Raw genomic sequence first — 22,957 nt, forward strand, 5'->3', positions numbered from 1 at the left:
CGCCATGGATGAACTATTTGAAAGACAGCCACATGCTGATACCTTCTTTCACAAGGTTCTTTTCTCCACCATAGTGACAGCACACAAGCACCCTGCCTGCTTCAAAGACCAGCCAGAAATATATTTTTTTAATGCTTCCTGAATGCGTATAAAGGGAGTGAAAGCTTCCCTGTGTCAATAGGAAATTCACAACCCTCCCCCATCAAAAACTACCCTCTGAGGCCTGTGAGATTTCCTGAAGCTATAAATAACCACCACAGACATATCCACTTTTTACAAGATTTAACTCTTTAATGTAATATAAATAAGGCGGCATAAAATACCAATTGCAGACAAAAACTTCAACAACTTTCTGCTTTAAAAGCAGCATTTGGATACAAAAAAAAATAAGATTCCTTTTGCCCTTTTAGCATTTGTCTTAAAAATAAACAACACAGAATATATTTCTTAGCAAAACATCTCATGGAATCAAAAGAGGAAAGTGAAATGGGATTTGGGTTGGGTCTTGGATTTCAGTTAGTCCCCGATCTCTGTAGTTTCTTCCAAGAGCATCAGATGAGTCCAGAACAGGGGTTGAAAAGAAAAAGGTTGTAATAAATAAAGCTGTTTACCACCCATGGTTCAGTGGTTGCCACCACCAAGTGCCTTAGAGAGTTGGGCCATGGCACCCCATTGAACCCACTTGGGTGATGGGTGCAGTTCTCTGTGGGAGACCAGAATCAGTGCAGAGAGAAGACTTTTCTCCAGTCTCCCACTTTTACTCGCTTTTACTCATACTCCCCTGATAGACAGGGATGAGTTAGTACCCTGTGTTATCAGTAACCTACATAGACTAGAAGTTAGTTTTAAGTTTGTTTTTTAAGGTAATTTAACTACTCCTTGCCAGAATCTTTACCTGTCAGAATTTTCTTTCTGATAATTTACCTTTTACTTAGCAAACTGTGAAGAATCCCTGGGAAAAGAGTAGCTTTTATCAAGATTCAGAGAGAGGTAGATGGGGAGATTATTTTTCTCAGACAGAGACAGGGATCCCACCCCTGAAGACCAATGGATGGGTTATTTGGTAACTCTATTGCTAGGGCAGACAGGAGGATTAGAGTTGGGATAGAAACTGTACCAGGGGGATTGTTCCACTCTTACCTCCCTCCCCTAGCCCACCCCTTTCCTTCTGGCTCCATTTGCATGAAGAAGCTACTGCCAAAGACCAGTAGAAGAATCTTAGGGTGCATGTGTTGCCATCCACACGAAGCTCTATCGCTGGAGCGCTTCTAGGGTCCATTCTTTTAGGAAGGGCCCATCCTCCATCACCTGTGGTTCAGATCAAACACATTTGGGGCAAAGCTAAGTTACTACCAGTGTCTCCACAATGGCTGGTAGCCTGCTGGCTGGGGACCTGGAAAGACTCTGCTTTCTGGTTTTTTTTGTTTTTTTTCTGAGACATTCTGTGGTTTTGCTTCTGAGTCATTCACATGGTGAAATACAGGCAGGAATGGATTCCGCAATGCACATTTCTGCCTTTTGCAGAAGCCCAGACCAAAGGTTACGTCTTGGCTGACAAGGAGCCTTACAGAGCCCTTCCAGGTGTTTTTCCTGTGAAAACCCCTAAGTTGACGAGCAGGTTCCTTCTGGTATTTCTGTTGCCCATGGTTCTCTCCATGATCATTCGACATGTCTTCCTGAGTTCTGAGACTTCAGAGTCACAAGAAACAAAAGGCTGGGAAAAGTAGACTCTGGGGCCAAACTGTGAGAACAGATGGGTCTTAGCACCAAAAGTGTTGTAGGAGGTGGATGTTTTCTTCATAATCACCATCAGGCTCCGGTGTTCTTGTCTCTTTTTTCTCTTTCCCTACCCTATGAGTTTTTCCCAACATATCTCCCCCCCCCATCTCAGCTTCTTCCTGCCCCCTCCCCTTTTGATATTCAGCTACAATCTACATCCCAACCTCACCTTATATACACCACATTATTCTACTGGCAAGAATACCAACTTATCAACCACCACAGAAACCTGATGGGGAGAGAAAGGAGGGGAGGATCAGAACTCACACAGGTGAGCTTTTGTGCTCTGAGGAGCTGAGATGCCATGAAACTGGGGCAAGGGAGTTGCTCTGTGAATGCTGGAGGAACCTGCCTCATTTCAGATCTATACACTTGCACCAGCATGCCCATCATCCTTTTTTTTCTTTTCTATTTTTATATAAATAGTGGCCAACATGGCTACATAGGATGTAAGGCTGAGTCTGGAAATTCTAACATTAGGACCCTGGAGGTACTTCTAGTGGCAGGAGCCCAAGCCAAGGACCTGGTAAAGTTTTAAGAAAAGCTAGGTGCTTTTTTCAATATCAGCCCTCCTCACTGTTTCCTGAGACTCCCTGCTCTGCTTTGTTTTTTTTTTTTTTTTAGCAAAGCTATTCAAGTAGAATTGTGAACCTGATGTAAAAAAAAACAAACAAACAAAAAATGATTACACCAAGTCAAAAAACTTGGAATTGTTCCTCACTTTCCTGCTGTAGAATACCAACTCCATAGTGGTTGGGAGAAGGAAGGAGAAAGGAGAGAAAAATCAAACAGAATTTAAAAAGGAATGATTCCCAAAGTAAATGGAACCATCACTCACCAACCAACTAATATGGCATAAAAGCAGTCGAGGTGTTTCCTTTGGGGGTCCCCAAGTCCTACATTCCCTGCTCCTGAAGGCCACTGGTTTCCTCCAGAGGATGAGCGTCAGCTCCCGAGAATGTCTGCTTCTTTTCGGGTCTGGATTTCCAAGGGATTGTGAAGGCCTGGGGCCTGAGAGAGGCATGTTTTACTCCCCCTGACCTTGGCCCTTGCATTCCTGCTACCTTAGGAGAGGGTCCGTTTCTGGTGTGAGCTGGAGTGGTCCGCAGGGACGTGCAAGGAATACTCACTGATGAGGGTAGAAGCGTTCTTCAGCATCTCATAGAAGGAATCTACTGTTTTCTGATAGAGACTTCGCTGAAGGACAAAAGGACAGAACAGGTTTAAGGGCTCTGCCCGCCTGAAGAGCTCAGGGATACCCATGGTGGCGGGCACCTTCTGGTTGCCCACAAAGAAATGGTAGAGCTTCTTTTCCAGAAGGCTCTTCTCGAGGAAGAGGAGTAGGTCGTTCAGTCGGGATTCCAGGTGCCCGGACCCCCAGTCGGAAGCTGACCGGGCCAGCAGCAGATGGAGCAAAGCTGTCTTTAGGTGGTAGCTGCTGAGACCACTGACTCCCGTCAGGCGATTTTGCTTCGTTAGCAGAAAGGAGGCGATCTGGAGGCAGCTGAGGTGACAGGAGTTTTCTGGCAGTGCCTTGGTGATCATCTTAAGAAAGTGTCTCTCATAGACAGCAAAGGAGAGGAACCAGTGCGTACTGGAGGCGGGGGCCCCCACAGGGCGGCCTCTGGGGAAGTGGGAGACAAAGTAGAGGTCCGAATCCTCGCACTGGACCACCGGGATGAGGTTGAAGGGGATGAACTTCCCCGAGCGAAACTTGATCTTCAGGGATCCGGGGGTATCTAGGTGGCCAAAGGCCAGGTCGAACTCGTACTTGTGGGAGATTTGTTGCCAAGCTCTGGTGAGGGCCGTCTGGAACCACTTCATGACTTGGTCCATATCCAAGAAGGGAGAGTCCTTGAAACACAGCAGGTCTTCCATCTCGCTGCTGGAGCCCGTCTTGTTCTTACTGTGCAGAAGGCAGAGCAAGTCCTCCCCCAGCTTGGTCTTGCCACAGATGCAGCCCACCGAATCCTCATTGAGCCAGCCCACCTTGATCCGGCCATAACCCTGGAGGTCCAAGGGGACGGACTTGCTGAGGCACCAGACCTCCGGGCGGAAGCGGTAAGGCTCCGGGGGTGTGAAAGGCACAAAGAGGTCGCACAACAATGGCTTGTCCACCCTCCAGTTCTCATACATGCTGCCCACCCCGATGAAGTCTTCCACCTCCATGTCCGAGTCCCGGTTACACACACTCCTCAGGGCCTCCAACAGATCATCCACAAAGCCTTCTACAAACTCCCGGGTCCGGACGGCGTCTCCCGTGGTCCCTCGGATGCATCGCTCATAAAAGTGGGACAGTGTCACCTTATCCGGGAGGATGATGCCTCGGAAGGTGGTCCTTGGGCTGGGAAGGTCATCTTCCTCCCCGGGAGAGTCGGGGGGGATGCCATCCAGGTAGTCCTGCCTCCACAACTCGATCATCAGGAAAACGATCATGCAGAGGGTGCTCCATAGGTCCCAGGCCAACCGGCCTTCGTTCTGCTGCTGGCCATCCTCAGCATCCTGCTTCAAGGCTTCCTTCTCTTCCTCCATCCTGGCCACCTCCTCCTCCAGCCTCAACTGTTCCAGCTGCAGCTTCTCCTGATGCACCCTCATCTTGTGGATGATTTCCTCCTCATTTTCTGGGATCGTGGCATTCTCCCAAGGAAACAGGATTGGATGATTAATGATGGCAGTGACCACCACCAGGCAGACCCTGAAGATTCCTGCTGTCATGCTGAAAATTTCCCTAAAAGGAGAAAGAAGAATAAAGGGAGTGGGAGAGAAGATGAATCTCCAAACAACTTCTGTCCGAATCATTGGGCTGTGGCTGATCTCTTTTACTGCAGACTTACTCTCTTCCCTTTTTAAACGCCTCATGAAAAGACTTCTTTCCCCATTCTCCTCCTTCCTTCTCTCAGTACAATCTTGGTTATTTGCCCACCCCCTCCCAGACAAGATAGCACAGGCAGGGTCAGCCTATGATAATTATGAAGTTGTTCAAGTTTGGGGCTCCATAACCTTTCCCCAACAGTTAAGCTGGCTAAGTTCCTTCAGTGACACCCCAAGCCGAAATCAGCTGAAGCCACTCTTTTAAGACAAGGAGAATAAACAGTCCCCTCCCTCCAGTGCATGATGGCACATGCTGGGAGAGGTTTTTTGGTCTCATGTCAATATTTCCTTTTTGGTGAATTTCCTAATTCACACTCAGGGAGGTTCAGGATCTTACAACATTTGCTGTGGTAGTGATGGGGGAGGCCGAAAAGGTTTTCTGCCTTAGTGGCCATCTCTAGAAAGTGTTTTCTTTGGGAGAAAGGCCGTGGATTACCCACAACTGGCCAAAAAAACCAGGCTGAGTCAGGCCAGCTCCACCTCAGGTATGGTTTGGTGGAGTGCCAATTGGAGGAGTCAGAGGGGGAAAAGAAAAGGGAATTCCCTGGGTTTCTGTCGAATTTAGGGTAGGAAAAGAATGGCTTTTCAAGATGAATTCTCCAGAGTCCCATTTAGGAGAACACCTGGGAAAAGAATGAAAAAATAGAGGATCTAGAGGAAGTGGGGGTGAAGTATTGTTCTAAGGGAACAGAGCCAAGCAGATGCTCTGTTTTCTCCATCAGAGAAACCACAGTGGAAAGAATTACTGGAGTCAGAGCTGGCAAAAGTGTGAAGCGAGCCAAGTCTATTGTGGCCCTTGAAATCTCTTTCTTCTTCAAACTGAACATCTTCCTGTAGCCTCTTGGTCTCCCCTCTTTCAAAGCCTGCTATCAGAAGCTTTTTGACCACTGTTGATATAAATAGCTGATGATGGATTTAAATGATCTGATGAAGGGATAAAAATCTCTTCCAGAAAGATAGATAATTACTGGAGGATCAAAGCTTTATTTTATTTTATTCAATTAAAAGAGAGTGCTAGATTTGGAGTGAGGAAAACCAGAAGTTCAATCTTGCTTCAAACATTTATTGGCTGTGTAATCTTGGGTAAGTCACTGAACCACTGCCTACTTCATTTTCCTCATGTATAAAGTGGGAATAATAATAGCTCCTACCTCCCAGAGTTGTTGTGAAGATAAAATGAGTTAATGTTTATATAACACTTTTCAAATCTTAGGATGCTATATAAATGTTAGTAGGATAACAGCATTAATCCTACTAATAACATATCATCCTAATTAATGATGATGATATGAAATCTAAATAATCTCTTACCTCTGACTAGGATACTACTTTTCATAAGGAATCTACATAGAACAGATGGATGATGATCTTATCATTTAGAGGAAAGGATTTTCCATTCTTATAAATAACATTCACAATGAGGAAGTCTTTCTTTCATTTGATATAATTGGCTTCCAATACATTCTTTTTTGCCTATCATTGGAAAAGAGTTGTAGCAGCCTCCATTGATTCAGGAAAGTCAATGACCAGAGACAAGAAATGGAAAAAAATATAGCATGGGCTTTCCTTATTCAAAGCCTCAGTATCCTCCTCTGTTAAATTATTAGGTTAATATCAGTAGTCCTGATAGAGAGTCAGGGGACCATTAGGAAAGAATACTATATATATGTTATCAAATATGAACACTGCAGTAGATGTTTAAGCTTAAATTTTTTATTGTTGCTGTTGTTGTTCCAAGAAAGGCTTCAATTTAGGGGTATGCATTTGGAAATTAGACATAACTGTTTACATCAAAAAGGATCAATAAACTATAGATGAAAATAAGGCTCATAATTCTTTTTGACTTCAAAAGGATATTGGGAGGACCAAATGATATACTCATTTGAGAAAGGATTCTGCAGAGCACAAAGCTCACTCTGTGTACACATACACAAGTCATTGTCATGTAGTGGACAGAGCACTATACTTTGGGAGACTATAAGTGGATAATTTCTTTAATTCCTTTGATGCTTCAGTTTTCCCCTAAAATAAGCCTAATACACTTATATCAAGTGCCTCAGAGAGGAGTTATAGGAGCAGTACTTATGGCTGACCTTAAAACCCCATGTTGCTATGAGTTGTTACTATGACGTACAAGCTGATCTGGGTCCCTCTGAATGGAACACTGCCTACTCTAAGCCCAAACAAAAGGAGGAAGGCAGATGAGTGGGATGAACAGGCTGCTGGTTCCCAAGGGGAAAAGAGGCATTGGGCCAGCAGGTTCCTGAGTCATCACCTTTATGAAATTAACAGGTCTCCAGTGGACTGAGCCAGGCTTCTCATCTGAGAGCAGAGCTACTATTTCTTCCTCATTAAATTTTATGATCCCCTTTGTTTCCAACATTACAACAGTGATGAGGCTGGGGAATTGGTCCAAAGCAGGGATTGGGGCCTTAGTGGCTCACCACATCTCCTCCAAGGGACCAAAGTTTGAAATTTCTGCTACCTCCTCATTCCAATTTAGCCACATACAAAATAATCAGGGTTTGAACTTCTAGGAAAGGACAGTTGGGAACCAAGATTGTAAATGTGTGTGTGTGTGTATGTGTGTACACACATGAATGTATCACACAGGATCGCAGTGAGAAGAATATCTACTGATTTTAAGAACTCCTTCAGGATAACTATATGGACACTTGCCAAAAGACATAATTTTCCTGACTTTTTAAGAGAAAGAAATATCTAAAAACAACAACAACAAACTACCTACTTGTGGACTCCTGGGTATGAATACCCCTGAAATCAAGTTAGTCTCAGCTTGGTCAGCAGCACACAGACTAAGGGATCTCTTGTTTGTGGCAATCAGATTCAAAAATAAATTAGGGTCATCTTGTGAGGTAAGTTTATATTAGGCTGCCAGGAAATAAGCAGGAAATGCCGCTAAATTCTCTCTTGCTCTTCTCTCCACCCTGCCTTCTGGAAAGTGAGGTTATAACCTCACTTAGAGATTTATAGAATTTAGAAATGAAAAAGATCTCCAGAACATCATTTAGGCCAGCCCCCTCATTTTTACAGATGGAGAAACTGAGTCATAGACAGGTTAAATAACTTGGCCAGAGTCATGTGAATGATATACAACAAAGTCTGCATTTGAATCTTCTATATACACCATCGCTTCATGTGTTCACCCTACCACACTCCTCTCCATACATCCTAAACACTAATCTTGGGTGATAAGTCAGCCTGATTTTTTCCTATTTGCCTCTCATCACTGTCTCTCAACCTGTTGGTCATCTAGATAGACTTTTATGTTCAGATACTATCAATCCTCTCTCACTCCATTCTCTCCCTACCCAGTTCCCCATATTTGGTTGATAAAATAAAGTATTTAAATATCAAATAAGGAAGAATAAGGCCATTTTTCTTCTTCCCAAGTCCATAATTCAAATACCTACAATCTCAAAAGCTTAGAGGAACCTCAAAGTCCAAATAAGTCTCTTTCATTTTACAGATGAGGAAACTGAGGCTCACAGAAGTTACATGACTTGCCCTACATTATATATGTAGTCAATGTCAGAAGTGGGATTAAAACTCAGGTCCTCCAGAGCCAGGGTTTCCATTGTATCATGCTGCCTATGAGTTAGTTGACCCTAACAGTCACAGTCCTTGGACTGTGAAGAGAACCCGGTGTATACTTTTGTTCTGGAACAGCTGGACCTGTACTTCTAGTACTAATCCAAGAACATGGTCTTTCTTAAAGGTATATGTGAGACAGAGTAGAGGGTGGGCTAGATAATCCTGTTATAAGCTCTGGTTGTCTTTGAGGAAGAGATGACCCAGAGGGGGGCAACCAGGACAGTAAAGAACTTTGGTTCCATTGTCATATGAAGATGAATTGAAGAGAGATGATTGGCCAGAAGAAAAGACTGGAAAGAAAATGGGGGAAAAACACAACAGTGATCCTCCAATATTCACAAAGCTTGTAACACAGAAAACTTATTCTGGCAGAACTAGGAACAATGGCTAGAAGCTGCACAGGAGGAGACTTCGGTTTCACATGAGGAGAAAAGTTCCTAAAAATTTAGCACTATCAAATGGGCTACTTTAGAAAGTGGTTTCCTACTCCCTTGAGGTCTTTAGGCAGAAGCTGGATGATTACTTCTCAGCGTGTCAGAGTAAATATTCTTTTGGGAAAGGAAGACATGAATTGGGATTTGATGGCTGCCGTAAGCCCTCTCAACTGAAAACAAACAAGATTTTGTGGGAGGGCATCTCTGAAAAAAAATCTGGGTGGGACACTTGATTCTAGGTAGATACTTTCTGCACCAGATGATTAGCTATATTTATAATTAGGAGAGTCTTAGCCTTCCAAGATTTCCTTAATGTAGATACTATCTTCCTGTATAGATTACAATCCCTACACTTTCTCCAGTGCAATCTAGTCCATGTTTTTCTCCATGTCCTCCACAGAAGCTCCATCAGATGCCTTAGAGACCTTCTTCTGGCATATATGGTATCCTGAGGTTATATCAAATTTTAACATTTTATGTAAATATGAGTTATGATTAATAGAACTTGAGCTATGACTAGTTCACCTTTTTTGCTTATCAATAGCCCAGAAGATACAATTTACATCAATTTGAGACTACATAGTTCTCAGAACATCTACAAATATTGAGTTGAACTGTTTGTGCTCAGGTAATTTAGGTGGTGAAGTGGATAGAGTCCTAGGTCTGGATTCAGAAAGACTTGAGTTCAAATCCAGTTGCAAACACTTATTTACTAGCTATGTGACTCTGGGCAAGTCACTTAACCCTCACTTGTTCCTCACTTGTAAAATGAGCTGGAGAAGGAAAAAGCAAACCATTTCAGTATCTTTGTCAAGAAAACCTCAAACAAGGTTTTGGCGAATCAGATGTTACTAAAATGACTCAATGGTAGCAACAACATCATCATTTATAACATTTAGTACAGTGCCTAGCACATAGTAGGTGCTATATAAATGATTATTCCCTTCCCCTTGACACAATACAGTGCCTGGCAATACCAACACTATATCAATGTGAGTTATTATTATTAATGTTATTGTTATATCATGCAAACCTTGTCTAATGGCCAAACTAAACTAAAAGGAGATTACTCTGCCATTTAATTTTTTTCCTTTTTTTTTTTTCTGCCCTTTTCTAAAAATGGAGCGCAGAACCTCACTTAAGAGGGAAACCAATTCAACACAACTAATAAATGTATCAGTAAGTGTGAAGTGAGCATTTTTTAGAGGCCCAACCCTGGGCCCCAAGGGAGATAAGAGACACAAAGTTCCAGCCCTTGAAGAGTTCATAGTCTGGCTAGGGAGACAAGACTTATACCCATGAAAGATAAGAGAATTATAGAAACGTCATAGCAGGGAAGGCAACTGAAAGCTCCTTTACTTCTAAGTCTTTCATCTTTCAGAGAAAAACAAAACAAAACTGAGACTAAGAGAGGAGCAATGGCTAGCTCAGGAGTGTGAAGTGCATTCTTGGTTTGCAGGGAATTCAACAGTAGCTCAATATCAGGGATCAAAGGATCTGGAGAGAAAGGAACTTTGGAGAACATTTAGTTTATTTAATTTTTTCACTTACAGAGGGGAGGCTGAATCTCACAAAAAGAAAGCAACTTGCCTCAAAATCGAATACATAGAAAGGTGCTGTGAGGGTGACTAGGGAAGGAGAGAACCAGCTAGACCAGCTATTATTCACCTTTGGCTTTCTTTTTCTCTACCTGGATATCTTGAACTTAGAGATGACATTCCTTGAACCACCATCCCCCACTCCTATTAGACCTGATCAGTTTCCCTAAGATATTCTCAGAGATAAATAACACAAACCCCAGAGAAATGAAGTTATGCAAAAGGAAGTATTTTAATAAAACAGAAAGCCATGTGATACTGAGAATTGCTCTGGGATTTCTATTCCTATGGAATATTACCTCCCAATTCCTCTGCTTGCTATTCAAGGCCAATGAGTTGAACAGGCATTTATTCAGCACCTTGTATATATGCCAGACCCTGGGCTAAGTGCTGGGGATACAAAGAAAAACAAAAAAGTCCCTATTTTAGGGATTATTTATTGTCTTATAGGAGAGACAGTGTGCAAATAACCATGTATAAACAAGGTATAAACAAAATAAATTAGAAATACTCAACAGATGAAAGCTACTAGCATTTAGGTTCTAGATATTTTGTCACCATTTTAGATCTTCTGTCTCATCTCTTCCTATTCCCCTCACACATTCTCTCCACTAGTCTCTTTCCTGTATTATGACAATTCCACCTAAATCAACTAACCAATATGCATTTATAAAGTGTCTACAATGTATTGAGCACTGATGATACAAATAGATACAAAAATAATGAAATAATCCCTGTTCTTAAGGAGATGACATTCTATCCTGAGACAACATATACAATTGTAAGGATATATCTTTGTTACAATATTATTAGAATGCCCTTACCTATCTTCTCTCTATAATTAAACCCTTCTCATCTCATTCAGTATGTTCCTTTACTTATACTGCTCTGAGGCTACAGTGATCTCTCTTCTCTGAATTTTTATAGTCCACAGTTTAGCATATACTTGTTTGCTAATTATTTCATGATGTTACTCTTGGTTTCTATGATTATAATCCAGTTTTTGAGGGAGAAAGGGGCAAAGGTACTGTCTTTTCCTGTATTCTCCACGGAGCTGGGCTCATAGCAGGTGATCAATAAATTCTTATTGGTTAATAAATCCCATGTGAAGAGGTAAAGGTAAGGAATTAGTTTCCAGAGCTGTGGGAGTGACAAACTTTTTGAAACTTATCTACAGACTCAGGGATGGAACGGAGCTGCTTAAAAAGCAGCTGGTATTGGCTCAGACTCTCTGGTCTGTTAGGAGGAGCCAGGGAATATTGAGATTCTTAATATACTTAATCTAAAGGAGGGCTTCTTAAACTCTTTTTTGTGACCTCTTTTGTCTCAAGAAATTTTTATATGACCCCAGGTAGATGGGTATATAAAATTGGTATATGAATCAAATATTTGTTGATAATAAATCATAATTTTGTGACCCCCACATTGCTACCAGATTGTATTTGGGGTTACAGAACCACAGTTAAAGACTCTGAGGAAGAATGGCCATCAAAACTGCCATGCTCTCCACACCTCAAACTCCTCCACTCCCTTCGTTCACTCTGTTCTTCCCTTTCTGGGAGAAAGAGAGAGAGAAAGGATCATAATGATGAGAAAACTCTGTCTTAGTAGCAAGAGAAGCATTTTTTAAGGCAGGTCTGGACACTTGGGTAGGGCCGTTGCAGGTAGATATTAGGAATCTCTTTTGGTCCAAGGCCTCATATGGTACAACAGACTAGGTACTTATGAATTAAGGATAAACATGGCAGAACAAAGAAATGGAAGACATTTACATATGGAAAGACACTGCTAAAAGTAGGTAAAACATTGAATGAAAAGGTAGCTAATACATGAATTGAGTATCAAAAAAGATAGGTTAAGCTTGGCCTGAAGTTAATAGAAGAAAGTTAATTGGGATAAATATAATGTCTCAAATTTGGGTTTAAGCCATCAATTACACAAGTATAGGTAGGGTGAGATATGGCTTGAAAGCATTACTTTTGAAAAAGATCTGGAGGATCTCAGTGGACAGTAAATTCATTATGAATCAAAAATTCACTGATGACCAAAGCAGATCTAGGTTGATTAATAGATCTAATCTAGACGTAGGCTGTATTAATAGAAGTATGATATTCAAAAACAGAGAAGTCCAAAGTCTTGCTGTACCCTATCCTGATCAGACCATATTGTATCAGAATATTGTATTTATTCCTGGTTACCACCTTTCAGGAAGGAAATTAAGAAGCTAGAGGACATCCAAAGAAGAGTGTCCAGAATGGTGATGATTCAAAACTATGAGAAGATTAGATTTGTGAAAGGTACATAGGATACAGCTCACATATAAGGAGGATAAGAATTCTATGTGGTCAGAAGTAGGAACAACAGGTGGTGGTTGTTGGGAAATCCATTATGGTTTGACATAATTTCACTCTATTTTTAGAGAACACTACTTGTTAGGGCTGCTTTGGGAGATACTTGAACAAAGGCTGTTGAATGCATGACCTACTTGGTAAGAATCATTATAGACAAGATTTATGTTTTGGATTGAGATTAGGCATGACCTCTGAGATCCCTGTTAACCTTAAGAAGCTATGATTCTAATGGAGAGAAGAATTGGGGAAATGAAGGAAAAGAAAGAAGACTCTAAAAAGGTGTTTATATTGGGGAGGATACTTTCGAGTCTCTGTTTTTGAATCCTTTCTCTTTCTCTATATCCTTAATTCTTTTCCCCTCTAGCACATTTTCAAATTCTGCTTTTCCACATCCTCTTCCTCTTAGCTTTCAAACATGCTTGAATCTTCCTTCTCACCCTCTCCCTCGATCTCCGTAGAGGAAAATGTTTTTCTTTAAAAAACCAACAACAACAACAAAAACAACTTTCATTTGACTTACCTGACTCTTTTAGCTTACTGTGACTAGCTTATTGCCTTTATTTCTTTTTCCCCCATTTCCTCCATAATCTCCTCCAACCTGGGTTCAACCTTATCCCTGTACTGAAAATCCAATGATTTTCACTTATTTCTCATAATTCTCAAACTCTCTGTGGCATTTTAATTCTTTTCATTGCCTTTCTTTGGTCTCAGTGAGACTACTCTCCTTTTCACCTGTCCCCAAAGTATAGGCACACCTTCCCAGGATGTACCTTTACCCTTTTCTTTGGCCATCATTGGTTACTAAGTCTTAACTACTACCTTCCTGCAAATGATTCTCATCCCTTACTTCTCGTGTCCTATAAGGAAACTTCAGTTTAGCCAGAAATGACAAATGGTGTCTTTTCTTGCTTCTGTAATTTTGTTCATGTTGTCTCCTGCCAGTCCCGCCCTTTTAACATAATCCTACCTTCAGGGCCCAGCTCAACTTGTACTTCCATGGAGTTTCTGGACCAGATCAACCCATTCTGACATCTCCTTTTTCTGAAATCCTACAGCATGCATAGATTCTACAGGATTTAGACACTTAATTGGATGCAATTCATACTGATACTTAACTGTTTCAGGAGTCTTGCTTCCTCAACGGCTTCTTGAGGGCAGAGCCTTTTTTCCTATCCCTTCACGGTGCCTAATTTAGTGTTTGGTACAAAGTAAGGGATAAGTGTATACCTGTTAGATGAAGGAACAAAGTTTCTCTCAAGATCAATGAATATTGTAGAGTTATGAGTAAGCTTTAGCATTAACTTCTAGCTCCACCCCATAGTGACAGTTATTTGGCAGAGAATGTTCTGAGGCAACAAGGCACAGGAAGGGACAATGATATGCTTGGGTGGACATGCAGACATCCTTCCTGCCCTCAGACTGCAATCCTTCCCTTAGGTAGAAGGTTAGAAAGGGAAATGTGTGCCATCAATCTTCCTGGGAACAAAAAACAGTTTCCTCCCTGCTGCCTGATTCCAAAACATCCAAGATCTCAACGCTGTCCTGGCTTCTTATTCTGTTAGAGGAATAGATGCTGAGCATATCATTGCTGTAGTCAAATCTCTTTCATATCTCCTCATTACCTACTGAATAATATACAAACTACATTCTGTTCTACAAAGCCTTCTTTCATAATATCAACACAGCCTACTTTTCTAGTCTTTCCTCCATTACTACGTCCATCATAAATTCTGCTTCAGTCAAACTTGTCTACTTCTTGTCCCCTGAATACATCCCATGTTTCTACTTCTATGACTTTGCTCTACTGTTCCCTATATTTGGAATATGCTCAGCAATCAACCGTATTTCCTCCTTGAATAGAAACAGGCTACACACTGACTTAAAAAATCACAAATCAGCATTATCAATATTATGCTATATGTTTATTTTTGCTAAACATTTCCTAATTACATCTACTCAGGAGTTTTGTGGGGGTCACTTGCCTCCAGCCAGCAGTAAATTTGTTACTTCTGTATCTAATTCCATTCTAAATTTTACATATGGAGAAAATGTGACTCAGAGAAGGAAAGAGATTTGCCTAAAGCCATTTAACCTAGATCAAGGATCAAAGACTAGAGGGGGAAGGACCTTAAAGGCCAATGTACCACACCAACCTCTTAATATTGGGTCCTTTTGACACTGCACCTCCCCAAATTTTCATAGGATTATAATTTAAATTTTGCTCGGAGGGTGGAGTGAGGTCTGTCCACACAGTAATAGAGGGACAATGTTATAGTAAGACAAAGGTCCTTCTGTTTTAGAGCAAAAGTGCTTTGGGAAAAGTACATGGTGTGGCATTTTCCCATATTATGGGATTCATCTGTACTTGTTTCTCATATATTAGATATATAATTTTTTTTTGGCCTATTGACTCATATTAGTTAGGTTGTTATGGGCTGACTCACTCCAAGGCACCAGCTTACAACTATATCTATGCTCCTGTCCCAGCTGACAGTTGTACTTTCCTTTCCTAGATCTTGGCCAGTCTGGCTAGAAGACAGAGCCACATTGAGGTACTCAGATAAAACCCAGTGGCAGACAGAAGGAACAGATCACTTGGAACACCAAACTAGTTCCCCCCCCCTTTTTTTTTATTCCACTTTATTCAGAGAATAGAGAGAGTAATCTGGCCTGAAATTAATCCCTGGGAGCACCCTCTCTTTGTTCCCTCAATAACAAAGACAGATCAGAAGTGAGAAGCATCCTGTGAGGGCTCTTCCAGCACCATCAGAAAAATGAAAATTCTTAAAAGCTTGCCAAACGACTTCTTCATGTCACTGTCATATGCCCTCCCTCCTCATCTCTTTCACCCATTTGCTGGTAGGATAAGATCCTTTTTCTTCCAGAACTACTAAACCTTTAGCTTCTGGTTTGGGAAAACCTTCCTGTGCCCTGCAAGACCCCTCACCCATTCTACTCTCCTTCCCAGACTAAACCTGGCATGAGGTAGAGACTAAAATTCAGGGTCAGGAGAGGGACAGAAGATGGGAAAAAAGCTGGGAATGTACACACACACACACACACACACACACACACACACACACACACACGGCTGTCTCTGGGTTTGTAAAAGTCTAACAATCTCTTTCATCTTAATAAGGGGGAACAATAACATCAGACAAAAAAGAATGAACCCAACCCAGTTATAAAAAATTAAGAGCTTGATTGTTGTGTTCTCTGCTGCCAGGGACCGGCTGAACAATAGTGGGGTGTCTGCCTGCCCTACCACCCTCCTACATACACCCTGGCTGCATTACTCAGAGCCAACCAGTTCTATTATTTCGAGAACCAAACCCCTGGGACCAAAAAGTCATAGAATACAGTTAACAGTGCCAGCTGCTTCCTCCCATTTATCCCCTTATTAACTTGTATATTCATATACATACTCAATTCTCTTCTTCCCCCCACCCCTTCCCTTTCTCCTTATGCCCCATCCTTCTAGACCAAAATGCTCCTCAGGTTTTCTCCCTCCCACTTCTTTTTCAGAAATGTATTTTCTGGAAAGGGGAGATATTGAGGTCACTATGCTGGGAAACAGCTTTCAAATGAAAAGAAGGGGGCACTCCTCTCCTCTCCTTTTAAATAATGGGATTAATTTCAATTTCCTTTCTGGCTGGGGAGGCAGTTAAAAGATCTGAGTTTGAATTTCATGGTTATCATTAGCTTGTGGAATTTTGGGTGTCATCTAAATTCTCTAAAATTCAGTTTTTTTTTCATCCTTAAAATCAAAGAGCTGGGCTATATGATCTTTGAGGTCTCTTTCATATCAAAATATTATAATTTATAATGGCAAGTTATCCTTGGAATATAAAAATGGATGTAATTAGACTTCTGTATTTATTCACAGGGAAAATACTTTGTGGAAAGGGTGGGAGAGGAACTATCCTGATCTGTGTTTTCCTTCACAGATGTAAGAAAATTTTTAAGGAAGAAAATCCTTTTTACTATTGTAGATCATTGGGTGCTGCTGTGTAACTTACCGTCTTGAGTTGAATGGAACGTTATGAGATGAAGTGACTTGCTTAGGGTCCTACAATTAGTTTGTGACTGAAGTAGAATTTAAACCTAAATTCAGTTCTCTATACACACAGTCTCTTTCAAAAAGAAGGTAAGAGGGGCGGCTAGGTGACTTAGTGGATAGAGCATTGTTCCGGGCATCAGGAGGAATTGAGTGCAAATCAGACCTCAGTTTTGTGACTCTGGGCAAGTCACTTAACCCTGTTTGTTTCAGTTTCCTCGGCTGTAAAATGAGTTGGAGACGGAAACGGCAAATCACTTGGGTATCTTTGCCAAGAAAACCTCAAATGGGATCTTGAAAGAGTCAGACATGATTAAACAACAACTACTGCGTACAAGGCTCTGTGTCATACTCCCTGGGAGGTAGAAAGAAGTGGTTCCTCATGAAGAAACAGATTTGATTTCTGCCCTTAAATAAACTTACCATCTAGTGTCAATGAGAGTATTACTGAGTCAGGAACAGGGAAAGGATGATTAGTGAAAACAGCTGATATTTACGAGATCCTAAGGTTTACAAATGGCTTTCCAAACATTAGATGATGAAACATTTTATCATATAATATTTTATCACAGATGATAAAATTTTATATGATTAAACAATGCTAGAAGTGCTGTTTTTATAGAAGAGGAGCTCAAACTTCAGAGAAGTGAAGTGACTTGTCTTGTGTCATTCAATTGTTAAGAGTCTGAAGCCAGAATTCAAAATCCAGCTCTTGTTGCCTCTTAAGTCTAATGCTCTTTTCTGTAAGCCACAGGGCATCCACACCAAAGTTGGAATGACACCAGAGTTGAGTAAGTGAATAAGTAAGAAATGTGTGACCAAAATGGTTGAGAGACTGTGAGAGTTTCTGAGAGGCAGGGAGGTAGAGGAGGTTATGCTGTTGAGGACTCTGCTCTCTGGACTTTCCAAAAATGGTCCTTCTTTCTTTGGCTACAAAGATCAATCAGGGGAAAAGGTCATAGATTATTTTGGATGTTGTAGAGGGAGGGTAGGAGGGGTGTGTGTTTGTGTGTGTGTGTATCTAAGGGCAGGAGGTATATGGTGATACAAGACATATTGTGAAGCTCACAAATGGATAATGCTGAGTGACTCCCACCACACAGTTTCCATTTAATTTGGGTCTGCAGAAGCCCTGCATTCTCAGTGACTGTGGAACAAAGAAGTGAGAGAACAAAGGCCACTTTCATAAATCCATGGCCGAGGACTTCCAGCTCTTTTTCTACCCTCCCTGGATAGAAGGCTAATGAAGCACATTCCCAAAAGGACAGCCAGTTATAAGCACATTTGCTCTCAGCCTCTGGATGGGTCCCAAACTGCAAGATATTCTCCCCTAGCCCTCCCTTTCTTCTTCTTTCCTCCCTTTTCTGTTCTGCTCTTCCCCTTTTCTCCCTTTCTCCCCTTCTCCTCCTCCTCTCTCCTTCTCCCTTTCCTTTCCTGCTTCCCTATCTGAAGTTGGTTTAGAATAGAGAAATCAGAAGCAGACAGCTAAAGAGAAAGGCAAAAGCAGAGAGATAAATCAGCATAGCCCAAGGCAGCTTGGAAGCCAAATTTGAAAGAAACTCTAGACCCCCTTTCCAGGCCACACATTCCAGTCACTCTGTATTATTCATCTGTGGCTTAGATGTTTCAATAATTATGTGCTTTATATTTATCTAGCGACTTTCATCCGAGGATCTCAAAGTACTCTGGTGGTGACTGTTATTAGCTCTATTTAAAAGATGGGAAATTATCCCACCAAAAAAAGATGGGGAAATTGAGTCCCATCTGCTTGACAATTGAAACCCATCTGCTTGACATCATACAATGAATCATGGGAAAGAGTGGGAACAGTCTTAGGGGCATGAAAATGAGGATAATAATTAGTTTCTCTCTCATCTTTGTCTCAAAATTGCTTTATCTTTCTACACAAAGGATTAAGATATAATCTGTAAATACCCTTGCCATGCAAAGGGTCATAATCAAAGCAGAAATACCACTTGAATAATTAGCTTTGAGAAGACACTTGTAAATAGAAGCATCATTCATAAATCTCTACTCTTTATAGCATATAAGTCTGACTTCCATCTTTACCCAGAGCTATGTTTATATATAACTCAGGCAACTGTATCCAGGGAAATTTTTATGATTGTTGTTCAGTCATGTCTGACTTTTTATGAACTCATTTGGGATTTTCTTAGCAAAGATACCATGAGTGGCTTGCCATTTCCTTCTCTAGCTCATTTTAAAATTGAGGAAACTGAGGTAAACAGGATTAAGTGACTTGCCCAGGGTCACATCCTTAATAAATATCTTAACCTGAATTTGAACTCAAGAAGATGTCTTCCTGACTCCAGGCTCAGCACTTTATCTATTATATCTTTTTTCATTATTTTTTCATAAAATCTAATGCTACGCCAAAGCGGAAGGCACTTGATCTTTTAGCTTCAACCCCTGCCTCAAAGCAGGTTTCAAAATCTATTTCAAAAATGTAATTAATCTTTCAAAAATGTATTTAATATTTCAAAATTTCAAATGTAATATATTTCAAAAATGTAATTAATATTAATTGCTAACATTATGTCTCTTAAAAGATCTGTCATTTACAAAGTACCCTAATTTCATCTGTCCCTATACAACAACTTCAAAGTAAGTATTTGTTTGTATTTTACAGATGAAGAAGTTATATGTTAATGTCAATAAATGTCAAATGGGGCAGGACTGAAAACCAGGTCCTTCTGACCCTAAGACTTGTCCAGTAAATTTCAAAAGGGGCAGGATTGAAAACAGGTCCTTCTGTCACCAAGCTTTGCACTCCAGATGCAAGTATCATCAGAGAGAAAAAAGATTACCACATCTTCCTTCTCAAACCTATTCTAGCTTCTCATCACATTTCTAGATAGGAAGTTCTATTTGCAATCTTCTGGTTAAAGCCAAATGTTTCATTCTTTGGCTCTGTCCACATTCTGAGTAACAGAAGCAATTAAGGGGACACAGCAAGAATGACCCATCACAATTCAGACAGAGTTACCTCCCAACTAAGTGAAGAATATCACATTTCTTATATGTGAATAGCCTTGGGGTTCATCCAATTCCAAACTTTCATAAGTGGAAAGGAGGACAAGGTTGCAGTCCCTAGTGTAACTTCAAAAAATTATAGGATCACAGAAATAGAACTGGTGGGACTTCAGTTCTCTCATTTTACAGGTGAGGAAACCGAGGCACATAGAGTTATTCAATAGCAAGAACGGGCTTTGAAGTCTTGCATTTTCCAGATTATCCCATACTGCCTTGCCTTTCAAAGCGATCTCCCTAATCCTACATTTTCTTAAGGATCCTCCCAGGTAGAACTATAACTAAAAACATGAGTTTCCTTATTTAAAGCAATGTCTGTAATACCCTTGGGGACAGAGTCAGAATTAAGAATCACAGACTATTAAAAGTAAAAGGAACTAGAGTTCCTCTTGATCAGCTCTATTCCCATTCCCATCTCTTCTTCCATTTATAGATGAAGAGGCTGAGACTAAGAAGTAAGTAGTAGTTGCTGAGCCATAATGAGAATCTGGGTCTCCTCATTTCTTGTCCAATATTCTTACCACTGTTCTGCAGAGTAAGGGAGTGGGAGATTAAAGGTAAGGGTAGGTAGATGCATGACCAAGACTAACCTGGAGCCATGTTTCACTCCATACACACAAGCCACAGTTTGAAGAACCCTGTGGGAACCCCAGAGTTCCTCTTTCCTTCTGCCATACCCAGAACACACTGGTGGCAGCAACAAAGGTAGCTTCCAACTGAAGTCAGCTGAGACTTCTAAAGCTTCCCTTTGCCTCCTCCTTGTTCCCAGCCTCAAAAAGGCCTGTGAGAGAGAAAGGTATAAGGCTTAATGACCCTGGATGCTACTCCCTTGTTCCCCTGTTCCATCCAAGTGGCTCTACCAACAGACTGGTTATCTACGCCAATCATACTCCCTGATGAAATCCCAGGGAACTCTAGGAGGGTAAGGTCTTTGAATATCCTCACTTTGGGACGTGCTTTCATGCCAATCAAATCTTAGATGGTGTCTTCTGAGCATCTTGCCTTGTTGTACTGATATTGCCCTTGGCAACAGTGATGACACACCTGGACTGTTACTATTCTAGTGATGTCATAGATCAGGATAGAAGCAGTTGGAGAGAGGACTACATGGCCAAGTGGAGATTGTCGCTGCCCAGATGCATTTGGAGATGTTTGACAATCCACCAGAAGAGACTTAATGATCTGATTAACTTCTGTCTAGTTCCAAATAACTTGCCCAATCCCCCACAAAAGAAAAGTATCCTCACAATTCCTTTTAAATTTGCATTTCTGTTATAAATCATTCCTAAAACTTAACTCTTCCTGTGAATTTTTCAAGCCTAAAAGAAACAAATTTTATGACTGGCAGAATTGTGCTTACTGCTAAACAAACCCACTTGAAATAGCACCCTCGCCACCATTCTAGAACTCTTAAAATCCTGTAACTGGCTTCCTTTTCCCAAACTTCAGAGGATGATAGCAATAAGGAGGTACTCAGACCTTAAGATCCATGGACACAGAAAATCCCTCTGGGCTCCCTTAACTATACAGAGAAGGCTTGGGAATGGTCAGCAATAAGCAGCTCTCGTTCCCCTAAAAAAGGTCATAGAAATCATTTGGTAACTCACAGGCCAATTATAATTATAGCTATGTCCTAACTAGTGTGACTGCAGACATCAGAGAAAGCCTTAAGCTAAGACTCATAACTGGATGTTCATAGACTTTTAAAAATATTTTGATAAACTATTTTAATACAATATATTTTTACAATAAACATTTAACAAATGCTTTATATAATTTTAATTGGTTTCTATTGTAATCTTAAGTATTTAATGCATTTTAAAACATTCTGGGAAGGACCTCATAGATTTCACTAGAGTGACTTGCCAAACAGGCTTAGGATACAAAAATGCGTAAAGACCTCACTCCCCCCCAGCTCATGTGTACTGACTCTGCCTCTCAGACCTGGACACTCCAGTGAAGCCTTCAGATGCAAGAGCTATGAACCCAGCTAGGTGGTACAGTAGAGTCATAAGGATCTGAGTTCAAATCTAGCCTCATATGCTTAAAAATTACTAGTTTTATGACCCTGAGCAAGTCACTTAATCCTTATGCCTTGCAAAGAGACAGAGAGAGAGAGAGAGCACGAAAGCTATGGGTTTCTTCCTTCTGGTTTACCATTATCTGGCTCCTTCAGTTTCTAGCTGGCCTGCTTGAACTATAGTGCCTGAATCTTAGCTATTAGTGTTTTAAATACCTCATAACCTCAAGTTTAACCACCTTGAGACTATATAAATCTCACTGATATGATAAAGACAACATGTATCTGCACTATTAGGCTTTTAATATTTAGAAGAGAATTGACACCAGAAAGAAACACTGCATTTGAATCCTAGAGAAAATTAAAAACTTTTTTTGTGGGGGAGAGAGAGGAACAAGTATTTATTAAGTATTTAACAAATAGTATCTCATTTGATCCTTAAAACAACCATGTAAGGTAGATGCTATTATTCTCCCTGTTTTACATGAGAAAATTGAAGTACATAGAAGTTAAAAGTCATGTCTTATCCTGAGCATCTGAGGTGGGATTCAACTTTTGGTTTTACTGACTCCGGGCCCCTCTATGTATTACAGTTCCCTCTAGTCGCTACCCAGTCACGGGGCTGAGAAGGCTTTAAGGAATAAGAAAGGGATAGAATGGGAGAGGGAGACATTGAGGATGGAAGCCGCTTTGTGGGAGGAACCACAGAGCAGCATAATGATACCGGAGCCCAAATGTGCTTGCAAGTGCTGCCTTCAGACAGACATTTTTGTCCTGTATTGACACTGAGTCAATATTTGTTGTTGTTTGGTCATTTTTTAGTCTTGTCCAACTCTTCATGACTCCATTTGGGGTTTCCTTGGCAAAAATACTGGAGAGATTTGTCATTTCCTTTTCCTGTACAGATGAGGAAACTGAGGCAGACGGGTGAGGTGACTTGTCCAGGATCACATGGTTGGGAAGTGTCTGAAGCCAGATTTGGACTTTGAGTCTTCCTGGCTCCTGGCCCACTCACTATTCTACTCACTGCACCTCCTAACATATTTATCAAGTGCAAAACACCATGTGCCCACATATACATGGTATAGTTTACTTAAGAAGCAGGGGACTTTTGTGGTCTAGAAAAGTTATCACTGAGCACACCGGTTCACCAAAGGAAGACGTGGAGGGGTACAGCTCCT

General features: G+C 41.0%; 1 protein-coding gene across 2 annotated transcripts in view; it reads right to left on the reverse strand.

Moving 5' to 3' along the window:
• Positions 1–267: 267 nt before the first annotated feature.
• ITPRIP (inositol 1,4,5-trisphosphate receptor interacting protein) overlaps positions 268–22,957 on the reverse strand; it is a 28,240-nt gene continuing 5,550 nt past the window's right edge. The window contains exons 1-3 of one of the 2 annotated variants that reach the window (XM_051981362.1): positions 20,702–20,757; positions 13,765–13,875; positions 268–4,507 (exon numbers count right to left, since the gene is read on the reverse strand). In XM_051981362.1, coding sequence (XP_051837322.1) covers positions 2,845–4,494 — 1,650 coding nt within the window. In that variant the 5' untranslated portion in view covers positions 4,495–4,507; positions 13,765–13,875; positions 20,702–20,757 and the 3' untranslated portion in view covers positions 268–2,844. Of the gene's footprint in view, positions 4,508–13,764; positions 13,876–20,701; positions 20,758–22,957 lie in introns of those variants that run through there. The other variant, XM_051981361.1, reaches the window with a different exon arrangement.

This window comes from Antechinus flavipes, chromosome 2 (genome assembly GCF_016432865.1).
Source record: "Antechinus flavipes isolate AdamAnt ecotype Samford, QLD, Australia chromosome 2, AdamAnt_v2, whole genome shotgun sequence".
NCBI classification, from domain to species: Eukaryota; Metazoa; Chordata; class Mammalia; order Dasyuromorphia; family Dasyuridae; genus Antechinus; species Antechinus flavipes.